At 27.4% G+C, this 17,805-nt stretch overlaps 1 protein-coding gene across 14 annotated transcripts in view; it reads right to left on the reverse strand.

Moving 5' to 3' along the window:
- LOC122528836 (patronin) overlaps nucleotides 1–3,938 on the reverse strand; it is a 150,461-nt gene extending 146,523 nt beyond the window's left edge. For all 14 annotated transcript variants that reach the window (XM_043654384.1, XM_043654389.1, XM_043654393.1 and 11 more), the window contains exons 1-2: nucleotides 3,371–3,938; nucleotides 1,773–2,067 (exon numbers count right to left, since the gene is read on the reverse strand). In XM_043654384.1, coding sequence (XP_043510319.1) covers nucleotides 1,773–1,880 — 108 coding nt within the window. In that variant the 5' untranslated portion in view covers nucleotides 1,881–2,067; nucleotides 3,371–3,938. The remainder of the gene's footprint in view (nucleotides 1–1,772; nucleotides 2,068–3,370) is intronic.
- Between the last annotated feature and the right edge of the window lie 13,867 nt (nucleotides 3,939–17,805).

Consider the following 17,805-nt stretch of genomic DNA (forward strand, 5'->3'; position numbering starts at 1 on the left):
ATGTTATTAATATAAGAAGAACAAAAGAAAGATCCTGTGTGTTAATTAAAATAACATTTTTGTTTATTTTAATACATACTAAATGCTCGATATTTACGTACTGATTTTTTAGGATAAATTTTAACAGTATCTTTACAATATTATAAATAGATCAATATTGTGATATCTTTGTTTTCGTCAACGTGACATAAAGCTTGACACTTTACAGAACAGAATAATTTTAGCGAAAAAGAAGCAAATGTGTAAAAGATATTCTTAGACTTCCACATACGTGACGAGGATAGCTGCGATACTGGCGAAAAGTCAAAATCAATTTCCAGATGGACGTGGTGTATACTTCAAAGCTCTGTCTATTATAGAAGTCTCGATGTATGAAAACTAAGCAATATAATATTACATAAAAATTAAAACTTTCTATATATAAGTTGATAAATATATTTTGCCCTATTGAAAAATTAAAAATTTTAAATGAAGATTCTTATTGACTGTCATAAATTTCAAAATAATTCATAATATTTAACTATTCCAAAAGATTTAATTTATAAAGCCTTTCAAATTTTTATTCTACGAATATTTTAATATTCGATCGTTATATTATTGTAATAAAATATCTTCTTAAGTGATGATTAACAGACAACAACGATATTAAGATAATATTTCAAAAATAATGGTTCAGATAAAAGAGATTCTTCTGTATTTTAACAAAAGAAAGCAAAGCAATACATCAATTAATGTGAAAAAATGAATTTTTTTATATATTTATAAATATTTTTTGTCAATCAAACCATATTCTAGATATCTATTTTAAAATATCAAATATTATCAATCATTGTGCTCATATTTTATTCAATTATCTCGTTATTATATATATCATCAATAATCTAAAAAATTCAAGTTTTTATATAATTACATTAAGAAATGTTGAGCAATTTTAAAATGAATTATTATTAAATCTGTCTTTAAATTCTATGAATGTATTATCATAATTGGATTTAACTTTTCATTCAAGCAAATTATCTAACATATTATTTATTGAACCACTAAAAAAAATTATCTATATTTATTAAGAATAAGAAAATTTGTTATTTATCACATAATAATAACCAATGAAAATAAAAGTTATAACAGTAACACCTAGTCTATTTTCATTTTCTTAGCCTACATACGTAACTTTCAGCGTTCACCATCCAAAACTTCAATCTCAATAAGTATCTTGCCGAAACTTTGATGAAAAGACCGTTGATGAAAAACGAAGATGATGGATAAATTTTTCAAAGTCGACAAAGGAATACTAACGCAGCCAAATGAACATTAAAATACTGCGTAACTAAGTGACTCACATTATATTATATTATAATATATTATATTACATTATATATTATATATTATATTACATTATATATTACATTATATATTATATATTATATATTATATATTATATTACATTATAATATATTATATTATATTTAACACGAGAATAGAAATGTCGAATTGGTGGCTCACAAGCAGCCAATGACCCTTGTCCCAACTATTTTGATCGATAAGGTTATTCCCTTCATTGCATCGATCCCTCCAATTTAGTTTTGGCTTATTGTTAGCTAAATTAAAGGAAGATCGGAACAGCTGCGGCGAGAAAGAATGCACAGAGTGGAAACTAATTTCCATAGTAGGGGACTCGACAGACTGAGTAAGCACCTCGTACGACTCGCGGCAGTGAAAAAATTCCCTACCTCTATGTATAGAGTATAGAATAGAGAATCTCGTGAACTTACGTAAACAGTAGTGACGGTCGCATTTCTAACCATATCTCTAACGTCGTCTATTTCTCGTCTGGACGTTCCAGGCGTCGCGGCGGGTGCCAACATCACTTCACTAGCCATCCTATAGAAATTGCTGTTACGGTCACGAGAAATACCACTGTGCACAATACAACATCGACACTTTCCAAAAACTCATCGAACCGCAGCAAACTTTCCTTGCGAAACCACTAAATTCCAACTTCGAATTCTTTTAACGCTACTGTTCCATAGTGAGCTAGCTAGCACGGGTCTTCCTTTTCTCACGTAGCTGAAGTATTAATGAACACAATGTAGCATGAACGAAATGTTGATGCTACCGGATCAACCATTGACTTCTTCGTAAAAAACCTCCGTTCAAAAGTGTCGCTTCTTAACCTCTTGCGCTGGAATGACGTACCAGGCACATCGAGAATTTCTTTTGCCCCAAATTGCAACATTTTCTCAGTTTTAAGTATATTTAAGTGTAACCCAGGCAAAACAAATGATAGGTTTATTACTTCTTAATCATTTATATCCAGTGATATCATACCGACGAGTTCAAAAGAAGAAGAATGCGACGAATTATTGTATACGGTTCGGTCACTCGTTATGGTCCGCGCAATCAGTTGCCAGCGCAAGTGGTTAACATAGATAACATAGATTTCAACCACAGCCCATTACTCATTTTTCGAGCTTTTTGAATTAGCAAAATGTACTGCAGATTTTTATTCAGAAGTAATATCAAAATTTAATAAATAAGTATGTAAATCTGGTTTTCTAATGTACCACAAGTATGTGAAGCTGGGCCATATAAATAATTTTCGTTCAGTGTTCATTTTTTTATTCGGAGAAAAGGTGAAAAAATTGACTGCCGTCACATATGCGTGACGCTGGACTCCCAATGAAAGTCGATGCGTCACAGCGTACGTGTTAGTAAATTTTGTATCATAACACTTTCGCGGCGAGATGTTTGAAATGACAATGAGAATGCAAAAAATGTAAAAAATATATATTATTTATCAGAACTGTAGATCATAGAAGTTTTATTATCTTGACACTGTAACAACTGACTTCTGACTTCAGGCTTCCGTTTTTTTTTTTTACAAATGTTTAAAAAATACGCATATTCTCGTTAGAACTATTATCAATTGTTTGGACAGAGACATAATTTATAAATCTATTCGTTTGAACGATCTGTATGTAGAATATTTATGATGCGGTAATAAATTGTTCTAGTGTTAATAGATACTTTCATTTATTTATTTATATTGATATCTTTGTTAACCAGCCAAAGTCAAACATATATGTGACACTCGCCGCTAAAGCGTTAATAAATATTTAAATAATGCATCATACTTCTTTAATCAATTTTATACTTAGCAACATCTTTCATATTCACGTTAAATTTAGTAAAATGATAAAAATAACAATAATATAAAATGATAAAATAATATTACGCGGTACTTTCTCATACTGTGACTATTTAATTTACAGTATAATAAAGAAATTCGTATTCGAAGATCATCGGGGAGTGAATACGACAACATAAGAAAGAATTTGCATAAAATATCGATTGAAAGGAAGATCCGTACTCATAATTCTCGTGGTAGCAAAGTCAAGTGCATTCCTGCCACAGCGATATAATCTCGGAGTGAATCAAATTTCACGTGGCAAGAAGCCAGAGACTGATTTTAACGCAGCCGTCGTTGCAAAACTGATTCAACCGTGACATCAAATAGATAGAAGAAACCGCTACTCGTCTGGTAAATTGTCATTCTCTGCCGCGTGTATCTGTCACCGCTTCTATCCGCGACTTACATTACAAAATACAGTCGAAAACGATCACCACGAGAACATAGACACAAATATAAAGTCACTATCGATCCGTAAGCTTCTCCGAATGTGTCCTCTTTCTGCTTCGGCTACACAAAATTTCTCTTCATCGACTGCACGGTGTCGCACATCTTCGGCAATACAAATCGAAACTCATCGCACAGACACTTTCAATCCATAAATTATTTCTCCGAATATATAAAATTCTTCTTTATCGACCGCACAATTTGACTAATCCTCAGCATCGTAAAAGACTACATAAAGACACGAACTTAAAACACTGAACATGACACATGAAACTCTTCTCGGGGCCAAACACCAATCAGATACCTATTATGATCCTCCAACGTCGCGATTATTTTCAGTGCCGCAGCCGCGATTCAGAAGAATCCGTATCCATTTCCTCTGAATATGATTTCGTTTGAACGTCCGCGGAGAAATCAACTGGTCGTTAATCAGCGTGGCACACCGAGTCGGCAGAGAACGGAACTGACCGCGAATGCCAGACAGAAGTGTTCCGAGTTTGGAACGAGACTAGAGGCGAAACGTGGCTTCATACTCTTTCTTCATACTCGATGTGCGCCCAGGCAGGAGAGGAGCGAAAGAGACCTCGTGTATGTGCGTTTAGAAATGTGTGGAGAGGACTGCATGGTGGTGGTGGTGGCTGCCGTGAGTCAGCTGGCATGCTCCTCCAGGCCTCGTGCGCTCGCACAAAATCGGATCGTTAGGTCTCACGACGCTGAGCCCGGAGGGGAAGGGGACGCGAATCATTGTGATATTCATATATATAGTAAGTCGGCTGGCAGTAGATTGCAGAAGAACGCGTCTTTTCACAAAGGGACATGACTGAGCGAGATGCTCTTCCTTTCATACCGAAGATGCACCACAGTATAGAAATACGTCAGGAAACGAGAAATCGTTTTTAATTGACAAACCGTAATCAACCGCGGTAGTTCAAGGAAGACCACTGCAAATGCGTCTATTATATATAAATTAAATTTATTTTTTAAAAAAACTAGCTGTTAATAAATACGACAAATATTTAATTTCTAAGTATATATTTGTTTTTCTTATTTTATTACAAGAAAACATATATATATTTATTTATTTAGACCATTTACTTTCGAGATAATTAAAATTAATTAATTACCCTGATGCAAAAGGTACAAAATAAATTTTCCTTATTTATTTTTTAAAAAATTATATTTAATATAAATTATAAATTAATATAAAAAAAATATAAATAATATAAATTAATATAAATTTAATAAAAATTATTATACTTAATATAAATTAAATTTATTTTTTTAAAAACTAGATGTTAATAAATACGACAAACTAATATTTAATTTCTAAGTATATATTTATTTTTTTTATTTTACAAGAAAATATATATATATATATATATATATATATTTAGATCATTTACTTTCGAAATAATTAAAATTATTAAAATAAATTAATTAACCCTATAACCGATACAAAAGGTACAAAATAAATTTTACTTACTTTTTTTTTTAAATTCATTTTCATTACTTTAAACTGTTAACAATATTATTAATTTTTAATTATTACCAACTAACTATTACTGGATAGATGAGAGATTCTTTGTCTGATCGTGTAACGTCAAAAACTCATGAATTTTAACTTATTGTTTAGCTTTATTGATGTAAAATTGTGAGAGCAAGTGGAATGATAATATTGATTCGCAGTGTAATTTATTTTTCAAGTTATTATCGTAGGGAAATATAATACATGGTATAATTATCTGGGTTGTAGATTTTTATGTATTTTAACCTCTTGCAATAATATTAGATGAGCATTACTTATTGTAATTATAACATTACTTCAGATATAAAACACTAAGACATTATTTACAGTAAATGCCTGTTAATTTAAAGAAATTAAATTTAAACTTCGACTTAAAATTTCACAGAATTGTAATTTGCTTTTTCGAAAACCATTGAATAAATAATTTATATCACGAGTGTGGCACGATATTGAAAGACAAAATATACAAATAAAATATTACAAGCAGAAATATACCAAGTTATACTAAATGAATAAATTGGAAATGTATGCTACGATGACAAACATATTAATGAATATACATATGTAATAATAATAGAATATTCATCATTATGTTTGGACATAATTAAAATTTAAATTGTAATAAATTTGACTTTTAATTAAATGACGCAATATATTCGATGCATATTTGAAGTTATCCCAATAACAATTGTTTAACTGTTGTTAATTTCTTGATAACATTTTTTAAAATTTCATCGACTATTATTATTCCCACCAGATTACTTCGATGATTGTCGATAATTCTGTCGAGTCAATAATATCGATGTATGTATTATCGATGACACGCACGATTACGTTTATTCTCAATTCTTATAATATTTTTTAAGTCCAGTAAATAAAGTAAACGTGATGAACGTGTATATTCTTTTCTAAAATTTCTACACAAGTCTTATTTTATTCACAAATCTTACAAAAAGAAATAAAAAATATACAATTTAGGAACGGATATATAAACTGATTTATATGACAGATAATCTAATTTAGATAATAATCAATAGATTAAATTAAAGAACCAAATTTTGACCTCAACAAAAATTCTATCAATTTAAATAAAGCTTACACACTTGTTTATAAACTTCACCAACATTTTTATGTCCATAAAAATTTTTTAGCAACGCTATTCAAAATAATTAGATTCAAAATAATTTTCACCCATTTTATTAATAAAATAAATATTAATCTGTTTCATCACGAAATATATTATTATATATTTTTCCATGTTCCTATAATGAAAATACGTAATTTCAACCAAAAAAAAAAAAAAAAAAAAAAAAAATGGACTAATATTGAAGCTTTTACAATTAATCTCTAAAGAAATTCCATCATCAGAAGATTTTTCCTTCAACGTAAAACGAGCATCTTCCCTTTAACAGCGCGTGATATAAACGAGCATTGCCTCGTATGGCTTTCAGTTAATAGAAATACATCTGTTATTCCCCCCTTCGCGAATCCCTGAATAGTCGATAGAAATATACTTCCCAGCGGGAATCAAAGTCAGTAGAAAATAAGTGTTGCTTGCTGCGATTATATCTACGACTACCAGGGAACTTTGTATGCACTGTAATTAGTTATTCTGTTACCAAGAAGCTTTATTGTAACTAAGTATTTCACTAACACAAAATTCAGGAAGCTTTGTAGACAATACCTGTGTCATCAGCAATTTTCCTGTGTAATATTCTCGAAATATATGAAAGCCAACGCCATTGTAATATTGTATGTTCGTGAATTTAATATGATTCGAGCAATAGCAAACTGAAAATGAGAAAATCTACAACCCATTTATTTTGTTATTATAATATTCAAGAAATTTTTTACAAATTCATAGCACGGTTTCGACTTGAAATAAGAAAAATAAGGAAAAATGCTACTTTGTAAAATTTAGATTTTACGTGACAACGTAAAAATATAGACATATTCTACAAAAATAAATTTCTAATTTAAAAACTATAAATGTATTTAAATATTATTAAAATGTCATAAGTATGAAATAAAAAACTACAAATATGTATCTTTTAAAAGGTCAGGACAGTTTGAAATTTTCAAAAAACCAATTCTTCTTTTTTTTGTTTTTTTGTTTCAAATATTAGTTTGAAGTCTTAGAAATAAGATACAAAAGGTCCTAGCCTTTAAAACTTATTTTGGGGTATAAAAATCTGCCACGGATACAGAATAATTGAATTTACATCACTATTTATAACTTTAAGCAGTATAATAAAGTGCAAATCGTGTGATTCAAATATTACTTTTAGTGAATCGAATATTAGGGGACTTGAATTCAATTTAGTTGTGAATTGTGAGAATTGTGAGCCGCGATATATAAGTAAAAAGGATACATATGAAAAATTACGTTCTAAAACTTTAAACGCGTTTTTCTCGAAACTAGGTTTTTATCTCGGAATCTAACCAACCGATTACTATGAAACTTGATACGTATCTTTGGTGTAACATTTACTAGAGATTGACAATCGAACATTTTTTTAATTTTTAACAATTTCGTTAAAAATTAACAAGTTAACAATTAATATTAAAAATGGAAACAAAAAACATAGAAATTTTTAGCATAAATTCAATACATCAAAAACAAATAGCTGCTATTTTCATAATTTTCACAGAAGTGAAAATGTTGGATCGTCAATCCTTAGAAAATATTTTTTACTTTTGAACTTTTTTTGCCTTTTTGTTGTAACTAATTCTGTTTCGCTGGAATCATGCACCATACCGACAGGCAATGTAAAAAAAAGTTATGTAAAATGATGCCGTTAAAAAGCTAAATAAGAACCCTCTTTTTTTCTCTTTTAATGTTGCTTTTTATAATTCATAATGTGTTAAAATAGACCACAAAAGCTCATGTCAATCAAATATGTACTTTTTTTTTACTAGTCCCCCAAAGGCCTAAAAATAGACTATAAACAGAGAATAGAAAAATGGTGTTTTGTGCGCATACGTTAAATTAAAAAATATACTAATTAATTAATGAATTGTTTTACTAAATAAATTCAGTATAATACATTTCACTACATTTGTTGTTCTCACAGACGAAGTATTATCTATTTCCTTAATATCAATATAAAATATATTGATCAAACAAAATTTAACATATATTAATACATAATTTTTTTATTTTGCTCTATATTGTCTACAAAGACCACTGATATTTTCTGCTATTATCTTTTTTCTACATTAATAAATCGATCAAAACATTCTCAACTGTTATACATAGTAAACAATTCTTTTTTGAATCTTGTAAAATACTATATCAATCAGTATTTATATAATAATAAAACAAAATTCACTGCAATTTATGAACAGCATTACATGCTTCAGCGATAAATTTTAATTTCGGTGATATAACAATAAATTTGTGGTTCACAAATCTATGGTTCTTAACAAATTTGTGCCGGTTAAAGAACAAGTATGAAAAAGCATCGTAATCTTTTTTTGAAAAGTTCACTACAAAACATATTACAGAATTGCGTGCATCGGTTCCCTCTTAAGTGCAAGCGCGAATGCCGTATCTAATCCCATAGCTTGGGAGCCCGTTCTGATGATTTACTATCATGAAATACTGTGGCTGGCTTGAAATACACACGTCGCTATCTCTTGAATCGCGATTAAGTTATACCAATTTATACCAATGAGTGAATAATCTTATTTTCTCTTTCCCAAGGAAATACTTCACAAATATAATAATAGTGATTTAATTCACAAGTTATATTTAATTCATTTCATTCGTAATTGCAGAAAATTTATTACAAGTGCTCCCTTTCTCTTGAAATTTATATTTTCTTACATTTCTTTTTTTTTTAGTTTCATCGTGGTGATGTGAAAATATTTTAAATGTTAAAAGAATATAAAATATCTTTTTCTCATATAATTATTATTATAAATTATTATAATTATAATTATTATTATAAAATTATAATTATACTTATTATACAATTATAATTATAATTGTATAATAATTATTATAAAAGAATATAAAATATCTTCTTTCTCATATATAGAGATTTTTGCTCAAAATTCTTAAAATTCTTTTTTTTAATATTTACGATCAGTATTTGTAGTATGTAAAAATATTTTTAAATGACATGTTCCATATTTAAAACAAAATCGTTTATATTAATATTTTACATGTTTAAAATATTGTTTAATTTTTAAGTATAACTTAATTTTTGAGCAGCAGTTCGTATACTGTTCGTGTTTACTGTTCATTAATCCTTTAACGTAATATTAATCGAAAAAATAATAAGGCAGAACAAGATGCAGCATTAAATTTTCTATCAGATTTTATATTGCATCGAGACAACGTATTTTGTTTTTTTTTCCTTCCATTTTGAATCATTTTAATTACATTTATTTGTACATGACGTAAATAGCATACTAATATTACAAATGAAATCGTTCACATTCACGACGAAAATATACAAATGTTGGTCTAATGAAAACTGCATTTACCAACACAATTTACTAAATATTTATAAATAATTTCTTATAACTCCAAAGTACATTACATGATAATGATTTATAAGTATAAAATAGTAAAGATATCACTATTAAACTCATCTTCCATTGTTTAGCTTCTTAGTATCTAAATAAATAAATATTTAAAAATATATATATACATAAAAATGTAATTAATAAATTAAATAATGTAATGTAATTAACAATATCTATATCTAATATGAAATAATATATTAATGAGATAAATAATAAAACAGTATTTATTTTTTTAAAATAATTATTTTGTTTCGTGGATTATTAAAATACAATCGGAGATTTTAGAGATCATTTGAAAAGAGAACTGACCGAGATTTTAATGCAGCGACACGTAACGCAGCAAATGCGACAATTGACAAGGTAGGTGACAATGAGAACTGTAATTGGGATCACGGATTAAAATTTCATTCGATCCATATTCTGTGATGATTATAGATTTTCGTCTCAAACATAAAACTTGAAGTCACTGGACCACACCGCATTATTAATATTTGATTAATTTTCGCTACGGATCTATAAAATTATATTATCTATATAATTTGATAAATTATATAGACATATTACGTAAAATTGTGATGAATATCTCTAAATGTACATTTTCGTTGGAAACGGTCTTTATTAGTGAAAGTAGAATTCTAAAAATCGATTTTACATTTCTATGATCGAACTATAAATAGTAATTTTGTTTATGATTTATATAGATATAACTACACTATAAGCTACTATACTATGAAATATACTATGATCAAGATTTCAAAATATTAGAGATGAGTAATTTAATAAACTTCATTGATAAATTTATTTAAAATAAAATAATATAGTCTTCATTTCCACTATAGAATTATATATATCTATCGTCCTATGAATTTAAATTGCAATAAAATTCAAATACAAGAGACAAAGAGTGCATTTACATTGTTATTAAAAATAATTTTGGTCCACATTTAAAAAGATCAAAAATCTAAAAAGATGCAAATGAAGATGATCAAAAAATCCAAGACTTAATTTTCAGGAATTATAATATTGCAATACATCGACAATCAACAAAACAAGTAAATAATAAATTGTTTGGAAGATATCTTAATTTCTATCCACAATAACGATACGTAATTACATCTGAAGTGTGCTTATAAAGCTCTAAAGTGTTCTTTTACGAAGAGAAGTTTTTTCTTGAATCAAGAACTGCGAACAATTTGTTACGTGCAGGTAAAATTTAAATAGCACTCTAAATGGATGAGAACACTAAAACATAATAAGGTTCATCACGGTTTTTTTCAACTTTGTTCAACACGCGATGAACTTAATTATGAATACGAAATGAAAGTTAAAGGAAGCCTAACTAGTAAATGAGAGACTATTAAAAATATAACGGATACGATCCAAACGATTGGATAAGTAGGTAAAACGGCGAGTTATTGTTAACAATCGTTCCCATCCTTGACAATTGCATTATGTAATGCTCGTGATGACGATTGTTCATTGTCCTAGCATTGTCCTAGCACTGTCCAGCATGAGCAATTAAAAAAAACTTAACATTAAATAACAATAATGTTATTAATATTATATAGTAAGATAATTAAATATGATAAATACGAATAAAATGATTAATCAACAAAAAATATTATATAGTAAGATAATTAAATACGATAAATACGAATAAAATAATTAATCAACAAACTAATTATCAGCTAAAATAAGTACATATGTTCATTTATTTATTTACAATTTTGTTATTGTGTATCTTTTAAATCACTGTTTACTACAAAATTCAATGTAATTTAAGCCTAGAACCATCAGATGGAGTTTTGATCCATGTAGAATACTGTTTTCTGTATTAACTGTGCTAATCACAAATTCATAAAATTTTTCTTTTTTTTTAAGTTTTGTTTAAGTGATGTTTAGTATCTACAATTCTAACATGCATCAGAAATGACCCGGCAAAATTTTGGTCGGCGATTCGTGAGTTAATGGTTATTAAATTATTATTGAAAAAGTTTTAGATTACATTGTAATTTATTAAAAGGATACGTGCTTCAAAGTAAATGGAAATAATAAATTTTTGACTGACTAGAAATGACATTTAAATTAATATTATAACTATTGTTTCTATAACATTATCGGATGATTATATTCTTTTTAGCCGTGATTCACAAATGGGAACACAAGCGATACAAATTTAGAGATTTGCGAAAAAGAATTTTTATTATTCTGTATTAATATTCCAAAAATTAGTTCACAATCACGGGATTGAATGAATAATAATCATTAAATCAATATACACATGTACATATATCTCAAAATCTATGAATAATTATTATTATAAGAAATACTACAAGAGCATTTGTGAAACTAATTATCACTTTTCGGCATTATTCCAAACAGAAATAAAGTTTAATACATATACAAATCATGTTTCATTTATCTATTCCGCAATTATCTAACAATACTAAAAATTCAATGATTAATAAAATAGCTAGATAAAATAGATATTTAAGTAACAACTCTATGTTATAATATAAATTAACAATTTATATATTGAATTAATTCTCAAATATTATCACAAGATTCTATTTGCTCTCAAAGCATATAATATAATTTTTCTTCGGCCAAACATTCGTTCAACGAAAGAGAGGTTACTATGAAAAAAAAACTAAGGAAAAGGTTCGTAGTTACAAATTAGAAAAACTTATACAAGTAAAAAAATTGTTCACTGACAATAAAAACTTCATGATATTATGCTTGCTTATTATTTAATTATTAACAGTACTGCAACTAACGTTATTATATTTTATCACTGCATAATTACTATTATTACTGGTGAATGAAGAAAAAGTCCGAAAACTTGTTTGGAATATTATAGTTAATATTTCGTTCATATTTTGCTAATGCACAATTGCTATTATTAGTGATCGAATTGATGAACCGAGGAACACAGTATAAGTCCAAAAATTATATTTTCAGATATTCTGTAAAATAGCTTCAATTTGTGTGTATTGATTTTATCGTGCTATTCCGATTAAAACACAGTTATGCTAACTCGAATAAACGTTTATTTACGTTCTCTAACGCGATTTAAATGTTTTCATTTAATAATTTATGATTTAAGACATAATTAAATAATTCAAATTTAAATAATTCAAACAATATTGGGCTTGTATTATTTTTCAATTTATTAACTATTCTATTAACAAACATCTTCATAATTTAATAATTAATTTAATAATTAAAATAAGACGATGCTCTAACATTGCGTTTTTCAACGAAAAACATTGTAAAACACAAACATAGTAAATATAACTGTATCGTAAATTTATCCCATCGAACAGAAGAAAGTACGTGAGAATTTTCGTTGGCAAGTTTATAACGTGTTCTCCAGGAAAAGAAGTTATTTTCGAGTCAGGGTTTTAACACATCACTGGCAATACCATTCATCATTTGTAACATACTACCGCTCGTAAGTACTTATCTACTTCCGTTCAAAAAAGTTTGGAATTGTTTATTCGACAAGAAGCAAACCTGAATTTTTTAATAGGAAAAATATTAATGGATGTTTGAATATAAAATTAAATTATAAAATATAATACCATCCAAACATTTTGAGAGAATTACGATAATAAATAATATATTAATATCTTTTCCGTTTTCAAATTAATGGCAGATTAATAACAAGAACTGAAAACAATAATTATCAACTTCTTATGTTGTTGGGTAAGTACAAGCATAAGTGGATTTTTATGAAAATTTAATTTTAATAAAATTAAGAAATTGTTTTACGTAGGATATAGAAAGCACTGTAGCTTAGACATTTTATATATGTTTCCTTATTATATTATGTATTTTTGCATCTTCAAATTTTCTATAAAATTTTCACAAAAATTTGCATCATTTTATTCATAATAATATCACAAGAAACAAAATATTTGTAAATCTTTCTCTGCATAAACCTCTAATTGTGTTATATCTGATCGAACAGAAGAAGCAAATAATATTTTTAAACGATATATATACATACATACATACAAGAATAGAATAGCAAGTTTATAAATAAATATATCATTAAATAAATATATGTAGTCAAAAAATTGTCAATACCACGAAAAAATAATTGACAAAGAAGGAACCGAATTATTATGAGTTTCATTTGCTTAATTTTTTAAATTACCACAAATATCCGCTAATTTTTATATTTATGTAATATAAAATAATTGGTATAAATAAAAGTAAATACTGAAAATGAACATACCGAAAATACATACATAATGATTTGTAATACATTATAGAAAGACTTATTAATAAATATTTTAGTATTTAAAAAATTATATTTAGTATTTAAAAAAATACTTTCGAATATATCTTACGATTTAAAGCTATACATATATAGTTATGATTAATAACTGAAGATGAAAATCATTCATTTTCTGATTAGTAACCACATTCATGAAATCGAAGAACATTGTATAATACTGATTAATGTACGACATGTGTTTTTTTTAACTCATAAATAAATTATTTTCAGTTATGAATTGATATCAAGTTTTTTCGTTCATTTGATCATCTAAGTACGTATATTGTATCAATTCTAAATGTATTGTGAAGTAAACAATAAATTAGAAAAAAATTTTATTGCTCAAATCAGACAAAAAAAAATTTGTAAAACATCGAAGTTATAATACATAATCAACTCTACGTTATAATATATATTTCTAAGTTACAATGCACAATCAATTCTATGTTGAATCATTAATAATTCTGTATAACGCATAACTTGAAAAATAAATACTCACATATATTGTGATTTCATCTGTATATTATCTAATGCAGGTAAATAAATTGTGTTACGTTACCAAGTAACCTTTGTAAGAAAAGCTAAATCAAGAATAATATTGTTATATTATTATGTAAACTGTTACCGTTTATTGTTTCCATTGAAAAAAAATTATATCATACTCTATATAATTTAATTATTCATTCGTTACACTACGCTTTTATTAATTTACAAATATGTTGAAATTAGTATCTTTTTCTATTTTCAATATCGAAATATTAATCACGATAATTTAGGCTTTATCCAATTTAAATCAATTTTTTTTTATTTATCACTGCCCTTGTACTTTATTGTCATTTTATCAGCAGTTACCAAATTCTACGTTTCTATATTTACGCACATTATTTATAATTATATACGTGTGAAATACGAATAAACTGTGTCATTAAAATAAAAAATTCTGGTTTTACTTTTCAGTGACGTTCTGCACAAGTATAATCACTTTCAAGATCGAAATTGAAAATATGAAGTTAAATTGAAATAAAAGAGATTTTAATAAAAGTAATATTGAAACTAGATGATCAACCAGCATATAGAAATACGATTGTTTCTCTTGAGATATCATTTATCATGTAGATAAAAGTTTCTTCAATTCTTAATTGAACGAATCGTACGAAATGGTTTCCTCTTTGTTGGTGATCTTTGCACCAATCTGACGATTTATCTTCGTACAGCCCCCGAAGCCCTGCTGTCCAGCAGAGGATGGATTCAAACGTTGTAAATGCACGTGTGCAACGTAACAACAACCTATCCCATGCCCCGACGCCTCCATCATTTACAAGTTCTTCATAACGCTGGTATCTCGCTTTCGCCTTCGCTACCCACGCCAGCTTCGCCGTAGTTCTTTTTTTTCTTTCATCACAGTTTTTTTTTTTCATCACTGGATTTCGAAATTGAAAAGAAAGGCATGTCTCGTAGGCTAAGAGTCTGGTAATTTCAATCGAAAATAATCGATTTTTTAAGTTCTTGTGATTTTTGTGGACATATGGTGTACGAATAAATAGCGAGTATGTCGATGAGTAAGTAAGAAAACTATAAAATGTAATCTTCTATTATTAATCCTTATATATATTATTTGTATTCTCTTCACTGTTAATATATTTATTTAAAATAAATAAGGGAATTGATAAGAGAACGAATAAAATTGCACTTGAATGTAAAATAAATCATAATTAAAATGTCAAAGTTTCTAATTTTTTTGTGCATACGTATATAAAATTTCGAAAATTATATTTTTGTGATATTATTTACGCAGGTCATGTGTAATCAACACATATATAGTCAAAACAATATAATTGTTAAGCAATTAGCTACTCATTAAAACACGATCACGAATAACACTATTTTTATTACCGATATTCATTATTCATACTATCTGTAAATACATAATTCAATGCAGGCAGTTAATGTTCTAGAACTTCTTCAAGTTTATCACTCTGTATTCGAAAGTATAATAATGTACTGTAACACTAGACATTCAAAACAAAACTGAACATCATTAATAATGAGAATCTAAAGATTTCTTTCCTACGAATCCTCCTAAGAAACAGAATTCATCTTTCAAAAACTGATACCACAATAATAAACTACCACGACATGTTTTTTATAATTTCAAAAAATATACTAATTTTCTTACAACAATTCACCATGCGATCATTATAATTATAATTTTAATTTTAATATAATAAATAATATTATATATATTATTTTTTATTATATTAATATTATATTATTAATATTATTATATTAATATTATAAATATTATAAATAATAATATTAAAATATTAATATATTAATATTATAAACAATATTATATATAATATAATTTCATATATCATATCGAAACTCTCAAATAAAGTAATTAAGTATCCCAAAAAAAAAAGAAAACATCCATGAAAATTCATTTAAGAAAAGAAAACACCAACATTCAACATTATCTTATATAATACAAATAAAAATTCAAGCGTCTGGCAGAGATGAAACCACGCAATTCAAATCGCAGCATCGTGTAACGTGTGTGAGAAGCGAGTCAGACGTAGGTACATATCCGAGACATACATACATCATGAACGGTTTCGATTACCGTACAAGGTATCGTCAAGGTGTGCCGCGGTGATTTTCCCCTTGGAAAAATAACTAGTCAGAGTTAACCGTGTAGGCGATGTTAATGTGAAACGTCCCGGAAAAGCCTCGATCGTAAGTAGTTCTAACCTAGAAAGAGTACTAATCGTGACCAAATACGATCGATTTGTCAAGATCATTGGAACAAGCACAGCTTTATTTAGACTAGCGAGTACAATGACACCAACTCAGTCGCTATTAACCCTCTACAGTGAGGATTTTAACATTCGGTAACACTGCCTGATCAAAAGCTAAATCTACTCGATTTTATTCCTTTTTAACTCATATCATTTAAAAAAAAAAAAAGAAAACTCAATATGCTTTTTTATCTTGATTTATAATAAATAATATAACATAATACAATAAATAATATTATTTATAATAAATAATATAATATAAAAAAATAATATAACAATAAACGACGATTGTTTCCGTAATAAATGAGGCTTTCGCTCCATAGTCTATAATAGGGATTCCAAGGCGGGAATTTCATAGTTTTAACCTCTTGCGCTGGAATGGCGAAAACTTTTTGTTCCAAAATTATAATATTTTCTCAGTTTCAAGTACATTTAAGTAAAACAAAATAGGCAAAATAAATAATAAATTTATTACTTCTCAATAATTTCTATCCAGTGATGTCATACCGACGAGTTCAATAAGAAAGCGACGAATTATTGTATACGGTTTAGTCACACTCGTTATGGTCCGCAATCAGTTACCAGCGCAAGTAGTTAAAAGAAGGATCATTGTGTGTACTATACTTGTTTCTATTCGATTAAAATATAGATGTTCATACAGAAGGAAAATCACAGGTTTCTTATTAACTGTGACCTTTGTTAAAACTGAATGCTTACTTAGTTATACTATATGAAATACTATCGAATTTTTATTTAATAAAGTAAATTTATGCGAAGTGCTAATATTCTAAAGTAGATTTTTGAGATAAAGAAAAATTTTATTGTTTGCTAATTTTCATTCAAATGAAAATGAAGGTATCCAGAGAAATAGATTCTTATTTTATATCTGTTTCTAAACATTAAAGGAAATGTTTGTTTCATTTATCAACATTGCTTAGGTACTTTGGTTTCTAATAGTTCTCCGTAATAACAACTCGTAATTACTTAAAGTGTTCATACGAAGCGAGATTTCAAAACAACAACT

This window comes from Frieseomelitta varia, unplaced genomic scaffold, assembly GCF_011392965.1.
Source record: "Frieseomelitta varia isolate USP_RPSP 00005682 unplaced genomic scaffold, Fvar_1.2 scaffold_264, whole genome shotgun sequence".
Taxonomy (NCBI): Eukaryota; Metazoa; Arthropoda; class Insecta; order Hymenoptera; family Apidae; genus Frieseomelitta; species Frieseomelitta varia.